Source organism: Emydura macquarii, unplaced genomic scaffold, assembly GCF_026122565.2.
Source record: "Emydura macquarii macquarii isolate MOO-44397 ecotype Brisbane River unplaced genomic scaffold, CSIRO-AGI_Emac_v2 contig_3517, whole genome shotgun sequence".
Taxonomy (NCBI): Eukaryota; Metazoa; Chordata; order Testudines; family Chelidae; genus Emydura; species Emydura macquarii.
The window spans coordinates 8,385,715-8,393,529 of NW_027133654.1; the positions used below are offsets into that span (position 1 = coordinate 8,385,715).

Below are 7,815 nucleotides of genomic sequence, written 5' to 3' on the forward strand. Positions count from 1 at the left end.
ACCCTGAGACCCTTTTTCTATAAAACTAGCTTTTACTTTCCACATACAATTTTTTGGAGGGGGCAGTGGGGGATCTCCTCAGCTCTCCCATATCTAACCATCATTCACTCTCAGCAGCCATAGACCCTTCAACTCCAGCATGCCAGCAGGTTGAGGGGCTGTTGCCCAAAGCAAACTTCCCCCAACTAAGCCAGCTCCGGGGCAGGGTGGGTGGAGGGCAGCAGGCTGGGACTGCCTGATCTGAACCTCTCCGCTCCTCACATGGTGCCAGTTAATTTTCTTACTGCCTCATCCTGTGTCATGCTGCCACTTTGGCTGCCCCGGGGTTGGTGTGAGCACCGCAGGCAGGTCCCGGTTTGGTGCAGGCGGCGGCACCTTGTGTGGACGCTGGCCCCACCCCTACTGGGGAAGAGCGTGCGGTGCAGGGGTCGACCCGTAGTGGCCGGGTGCGCGACGTTCACTCATCCCGCCTGCAGGCGGCGCTGCCGGCTCCAGGGGGAAGGCAGCGTGCGGAGCAGAGGAGATCAGGCCAGTGCGAGCCTAGAGCCGACGCCGGAGGAGTTCCGGTTCCGGTGCCGCCATTTTGCCGTGAGACAGCAGCAGCGGCGGTAGCGCGAGCGCAGCGAAGCGGCTCCGAGTCGGCGCCAGGATGTTGTCCACAGCCGGCTACGCGGAGCCCGGGCTCGGGGTGGGGCACCAGCTCGGCGCCCCCGTGCAGCACCGGTTCTCCCCCTACACCTTCAACGGAGGGTAACGAGCCGGGCCCGCGCCCCTTCCCATCCCCCTCCCACCCCCGGTCCCGCGATCCCGCCGCCGCTTTCGCTTTCCGTTCCCAGCGGGTCCCCCCCGCCTCCCTTCTCCGCCGGGCCTGCGAGCTCGGGGAAGTCGCGGGGCCACGGCAGCCCGGCTGGGTCACAGCCACCGTCCGCTGCCCCTGCCCGCGAGACGCGAGCTTCGGCCGGGCCGGGCCGGGCCGGGCCGCGAACCAGCCCGACGGGGGAAGCCACAGAAACCCGGCTGTCTTGGGAGCCCGGCAGCGGCGGCAGCTTCCCCGCGCGTGCTGCCCGGGGCGGGGTTTGTCCCACCGCTTGCGCCTTCCCACTAGGCCGCCTTGCCGGCGGACAGGCCGCGCGCGATGAAAGCCCCGAGGGCCCGGGGCTGGCCCGTGTCGGTGGCAGGGCGGCTCACGCCGTTGTCCCGGCCTCTGCCTGCCCCACGGAGCAGCGGCCCTGTGCTCACTTGCACGGCGTTTGAGAGTCTGATGCTGAGGAAAGGAAGTTTGGAAACTGCCTTTCGCCATCGTAACTGGCCGGTGCAGCGGTTTTCGTTGCCCAGGGGCGTTGAAAGGCAGGATTTAGTCTGGTGAAAAAATGCATGTGTTGCAGTCCAGCTTTTAGAAGCACCGTTAGGTGTCCAGGAAAGGGATCTAATTTAAATCTATAATAATCCAACACAAGGTGTAGTGATCTCATGGCTTGCTTTTGTGATCCCTTTCTCAAATTTTAATGTTAAAGGATCATGGCAGATGAGCATTTATCACTTTCCTTCTAGAACGTGTGCGTCTTAGACTTTGTTATCCTCCGTATTCATAAGGTACGCCATTAATTGTTCCGAAAACCCACTGGCAAGCTCATCCTATCAAAGTTGTAACCAGTGTGTTGATAGCTACCTGTTACCAGTAGATTAGACATTTTATCTATTCACACTTTTCTTCTGTAACTGTGGGACCTGGGCCCACTAACTAGTTCATTGGTTCACAGAATTTTTTATAAGGTTGGATCATCTCTAAAAACATTCTCTGTGTTCCCACCACCTATCCCAGTCTTCTGAGTCTATAACTTACTTGTGGCCGCTATCGCAATCGGTTATTTGATAAAATTAGGATAAAATTAAGACAAGATGAAAATAAAACTCTCAAACATGAAGCTATTGATGCTTAGTTATATCTTCCCATCAGATGTGTCTGAGCTGTTTCCTCTCCCTTTCTGTAAGACTTTACCTTTATTAGGATTGATTCACTATCCTCAGCCCCTCTCCACGGGTCACTATAAAGTTTGTCATTCTACTTGCGTACTGCCTTTCTCCATGCAGTCTATACATTTGATCATGATTTAATTTAACCCCCTCTGCCCCGCGGGGGGGGCCCAAAAAAAGTATATAGATGTGAAACAGCCACTTAAGGTGAAGGAGCACATTTTTTTGGTTTAATTTATTTTTTAAAAAACAACCCTTCTGGAAATCTTGAGTCCTGGACAGTATGACATCTAGCAGAAAGCATAACTGCTTGAAGAATGAAAGAAGCTCCATCATTGGGACAAAGCTTCACAGACCCATTTGAGAAACACACACTTTCACCTAAGTATTTGTTAGAAATCATGATTATACATTAATCTTTGTTTTCTTTAAGGACTGTGTTGGCAATTGCTGGCGAAGATTTTTCTATTGTTGCCTCAGACACGCGACTGAGTGAAGGTTATGCAATTCACAGCCGGGACAGCCCAAAATGCTATAAACTGTAAGTTTTAATCTTGTGGTAATTTAAATTAATTCAAAAATCCTGTGGTATTGTGAGTAAGGCATCTTGGGGAAATGGAAGGATCAACATTTTCATTTGCCATTGCTGTCTTAGAAAAAAATATTGTAGTAAGACAGGAAATAGATTTGTAAGGGTTTAATCTGGGCTCTCTTGTGATGCTGTAAATGAGATCAAGATTCTTAGTTTGTGTTTTACTGCTTGAATGTCACTGACACTTGATGTTTTTGATTGTTTCAACACAAGTTAAGAAGATCTGCTTTTTTTGATGGACACCCTTAAGAGTGCTCAGTTAATTGTAGGAGCACTTAGAGTTGCTGTAGTGAATATTTTTGCCTATTCTTGACACCCAGTAGTTGGGGTGCCAAATTGTTGCCTTTGGTGGCTGAATACCAGGTATGTCAGTAGTCCAGTATTATTCAGAAGATCGTTTGTTACTTCGAAGAGCTCTCTAGCAGAGACCAGCAGTGAACCTGTCAGCAATTCCTTTATCAACCTCCTTTCACATTCATCCAGTGCTTCCTTCAGTGCACCTGGATAGCATCCCCTTAAAAAAGTTTATCATTACATGCTTTCAAATGTGTCAAATGCCTCACTCGCACTCCGGACTGCCACCTGCTACAGACACAAACCCTCTGTCTTCTTTGGCACACTTCACGAGTTCAGGTTTCTCCTGGTTAACTGCTTAGCGTATCAGTAACTTCTTGATAGTGTCCAGAGGTGAGTTACTTTGGTACCATCTCTGTCCGCTGAAATATGGTGGTTGTGTAACACTGACGTAGTCTTGTATTAAGAGAGAAAGCTTTCACTGTAGGTTGTTAAACTTAAGAATACTTAATATTTATGTGTAAAACCTTGTCAATTTTTAGATGGCATAGTTTGCAAATAGTTGACCTTGAAATGATTATCGACCCTCATTAATTTTTAAATAAAAGTTTAATATTTTAATAATTTTTATAGTTCCTTCCAGTCAGTGATCTCCAAGCACTTTATAAAATGTTAGTTAATCCTTCCAATAGCCCTAAGGGATATGTAAATCCTGTTCCAATCTTACCGATTGGCAATTTGAGGTACATAGGTTAAATCACATACCCATGGTATTACAAAAATTATCTGACAGGACTCGGAATAGAACCTGATTCTCTTTTCTCATAGTCTTCCACTTAACCACTAGATGAGTGGTTCCCAAACTGGTCTACAGAGCTATACTCTTTTGCAAATCACTTGCTAATAGTCTGTAAAGAATTGGCTGATCATTGTTTCCAGTTGATAAATTGCATTAAAAAATCCTAAGGACACATTCAGTGCTTTCCTACCATTGTTTATCCATGTAAGAAATTGGTGTAGTTGATAGTTCATATTTATAGTGCTTACTGAAATATTACCAAACTTTGCATTTTACAGAACGGATCAAACAGTCATTGGATGCAGTGGTTTTCATGGAGACTGCCTTACACTTACTAAAATTATCGAAGCAAGACTAAAGGTAACTAAATGTTCGATATTTTATGTATAAAAATGAAAGTAATAAAACCTTATTAAATTATTAGAGAAGAGAGCAATAATTAGACCAGAGAAGAAACTGAAATAGAAGTGTAACAAAGTAAAGGTAGCTGTTTTGTTTCAAACATTCCCCCGAAGCATTTATACCCCAATTGTTGTAGCACTGTTAGTGAAAGAACTAGAAAGTGAAAATGTAATAATATATATGTATTTACTGTCCAAGCTGAGTAAAATGCAAAGGCAATTAGAACACACACATTTTAAAGAGTAAATGCAGATTTTAAAACATCCAATTTTAATATATTAGTATTGTTGGTGAACAGGTAATGACATCTGTTTTTATAAAAACTTCTGTATGAAACCTAAATTTTGTGCCTAAACTTCTTTAAGAAATTCAATATGTATGCCAACATTTAATTGTGATAAATTGTTCGTTTTCAGATTACTAATAGAATTTTCATAATCATTAAATGTATTCCAATTATACTCCTGCTATGAACTATTCTTTTCTTGGTGAGATGTAGTTTGAAATGTTCTTGTTATAAAAATAGTGGTTAGAGTTCATTTATGTTCACTTACTATTTTAGCATTACTGTTTAACCCAGCTTTTTGTGTGCTGCACCATTTGGTGATTGCAGATGTACAAGCATTCCAATAACAAGACTATGACTACTGGGGCTATTGCAGCAATGCTGTCTACAATCCTGTATTCTCGACGCTTCTTTCCTTACTACGTTTACAACATCATTGGTGGGCTTGATGAAGAAGGTAAAGACTTAAGACTTATGGAAAGCAAAGGGACGGGAGACTGATTTCTGCAGGTGAAGGGCAATCATTTCAGCTGTAGCAGAGTGGTGGTACAGTTTGAAAAAACTTGTATTTTTGCTTCACTTATATGAAATAATATTGCTCTTCGCTTCCCATGTTTTTTGAGGATCTCAAAGCACTTTATGAAATTAGCTTTGGTAAGTATTAGTCCCTTTAAGTAGATAAAATAATGCATAGTTTACATGACCAATCTTATAATTTTCACCGACATCTTGATGTATTACTGCTCTCAATTTCTGAAGAATCTGTGTGTGTATGAACTCCAAAGTCTAAAGATGGCTAAATCCTACTTATTTAAATGACTTGTACAAAGCTGAAATAACATCTTTGCTAAAAACACTTCTACCTTTGTCTTTTCATGTTTACTATTTCAAGGTGGATTGGAATATACTGCTAGTGTTCTCTTCATGGGACTTTGGCCCCGAATACAGGCATACATATAAACATCTAGTTTAAAGATGAAATATTTATAGTTATAAAATGTTTTACCAACTCATATTAATACTAACTTTACCTTCATACCCTTTATTATTGGTAGGCAAGGCTGCTCCAGCAGCATATTTCTTTTTTAAATGGCCTGTGAAATTAACGAATACACTGTTGCAAATCAAAACCTTTGGAGATATATGGATAGAGGCAAGCAGTAGTTTAATAAAACTTGGACGGTAACTATCACCTTAGCACCTCAGAAGTGTGCTCTTATCTCTGGCTTTTAAGCTTTTCCAATTATTTGGTTGAGCTCCAGCCAGAATATCAACAGGATCCTCTATTCTATGGCTTTGTCCACGAATCAGAGGTGGTCTTTATCCTCAGACCTCTGTTCACCTTTTCTTCAGAGGTCACATTATTAATCTTGTCTCAGGATGGCTTGGAAACTAGTATATGTAGTGTTTCTAAAGTAGATCTTGTATATCATTATTAAGAAAATAGCTTTCTGGCATGTAGACTTAATATAAACTTCTTCTTCTTCAAGGGAAGGGAGCAGTATATAGCTTTGACCCAGTAGGCTCATACCAGAGAGATGCATTCAAAGCTGGTGGTTCAGCAAGTGCCATGCTACAGCCCCTGCTTGACAACCAGGTAATCTTGATTATGTCAAAAATATTTATTTTACATCTAGGTAACCTGTGTGTCTCATTTCTTCCAAATGGTTTTACCCTGGTATCTGTGTAAAAGGGCTATAACATGTGTAGACTGCGGGAATGGTGGTTCTTTCCATACAGTGTTCTGTGAAGGGCAGACATAAAGTGAAAATATTAGACAACCTCTAGAAACTTGAACATCCACACTTGTGCAAATTCTTAATGTTCTTAGAGTACTGCAAAGCAATGCATAAACAGATCGTGCTCTGTTGTATGATCCAGCATATAATGCTTTGATTGTGGTAGCTCTTTTGAGCTGGAATGGGAAGCTTCTGTAGGAACTGGATCAATTTGAATGTTCATTCTGGTTTTTTGTAAATCTAGTCTATATTAGAGTAGAGTTGGAGAGGAGAAAAACCATACTTGCCTTATCCTGAGCCCAATTTGCTACTTTTTCTACTCAGTAGGTATAATTGCATTACTAACATGCCTCCATTTATGCACCAGCTTTTCAGCAGCCTTACATCAAAGTTTAAATCATTGAACCAAATTCCTTTGCCAGTGTTTGGGTGTTCAAAAGAGATTGAGCTGTGATTTAGAATTTCTGTTCACCCTTAAGCCAAGCACTTCTGATGTCTGACTAAACTAATTTTACAAGCTAGATGGAATCTCTTTACTTGAATTTTTTAAAACCCATGAAACTAAAAGTAATCCAATATCACTATCTTCCCTAGGTTGGCTTCAAGAATATGCAAAATGTGGAGCATGTGCCTTTGTCCCTGGAAAAGGCTATGCAGCTAGTTAAAGATGTCTTTATTTCTGCAGCTGAGAGAGATGTATACACTGGAGATGCACTTAAGATCTGCATTGTCTCAAAAGATGGTATTAAGGAAGAGACTGTTCAATTACGGAAAGACTAATTCAGCATATTTGTCAATTAAATCTGCATTATGTAATCTAATTTTTACCAGGTCTGATTTACTTGTGATGACATTTATCTTATTAAAAGAAAGTAACAAAAATTAATTATTGATGTTGAATATTTGCTGTCTTCAGACATTACTGATGGAATTTGAAAAGTGGCAGTGTTACTTGGTGAAACTGGGGCAATCCATTCAGTGATTGATTGGGATATTGGTTCATTTTGATAAATGGAAAAACAAAGAATGCTGCAAAGTAGGTCACATGTCTGACTGACAGCAGATGGTAGACTGAATTACCCTTCAGTTTTTACAGCTGCCAGTTTTACTCTACATGAGTAAAACTTTTACTGTTAGTAAGAAGCCTGCTACTCAGGATGAAAAAACTTTTCAATCCATTTTCTTCCTCCTCTGTTGTATTACCACATTCCTTGTTGGGTTGGTTTCAGTGTTTCCTTTTCTCTCTAACCCATATAACTTGCTCTTTCTCCAAAATTTCTAATTTATGCCATTTATCCCTCTTGCCTATCCTCATCCATAGAGGGCTTGGAAATCTTACCGAGGTAGCTGTTAGCTGATAGCTCTCACTGTTAGCTAGAGACCAACATTGAGGTGAGAAAGCAGTTCTCCCTACTAGTGGGAAAGAGAGAAGGGTGCAGGGATTCCTAACAGTGTTTTCCTTGGACCCTGCTCAGGGGCTCATTTCATATCTGCCTCTGACTAGTTAGTATTAAAAGTCTGAAGACCACCACTGACCTTCACAATATCCTCTGGCTGCTGTGTTGGGAATGTCTCCATAACCAGACGTGTCCTAGACTCTTAACTTTTGGATTCTCCTAGCCCATAAATAGCTCCATTTGCCACCTGCTGCTGCTTAGAGCTTTCCTAAGAAGCTACTGACTTATCTGCTGAATAGCACCAGTGGAACTGACCACTGTTGAGTGTTCTC

General features: G+C 42.2%; 1 protein-coding gene across 1 annotated transcript; it reads left to right on the plus strand.

The window, feature by feature from the left end:
* Positions 1 to 562: 562 nt before the first annotated feature.
* Positions 563 to 6,972, plus strand: PSMB1 (proteasome 20S subunit beta 1). The gene is made up of 6 exons (XM_067535963.1): positions 563 to 750; positions 2,408 to 2,515; positions 3,938 to 4,019; positions 4,675 to 4,804; positions 5,838 to 5,944; positions 6,681 to 6,972. The coding sequence occupies exons 1-6, from the start codon at positions 650 to 652 to the stop codon at positions 6,864 to 6,866; spliced, it is 714 nt and encodes a 237-aa protein (XP_067392064.1). The 5' UTR covers positions 563 to 649; the 3' UTR covers positions 6,867 to 6,972.
* Positions 6,973 to 7,815: the final 843 nt, after the last annotated feature.

Coding starts and splice junctions, on each gene's coding strand:
- PSMB1 (XM_067535963.1), top strand. CDS start 650: ATGTTGTCCACAGCCGGCTACGCGGAGCCCGGGCTCGGGGTGGGGCAC. Junction 751..2,407: donor CCCTACACCTTCAACGGAGG/GTAACGAGCCGG, acceptor GTTTTCTTTAAG/GACTGTGTTGGCAATTGCTG. Junction 5,945..6,680: donor AGCCCCTGCTTGACAACCAG/GTAATCTTGATT, acceptor TATCTTCCCTAG/GTTGGCTTCAAGAATATGCA.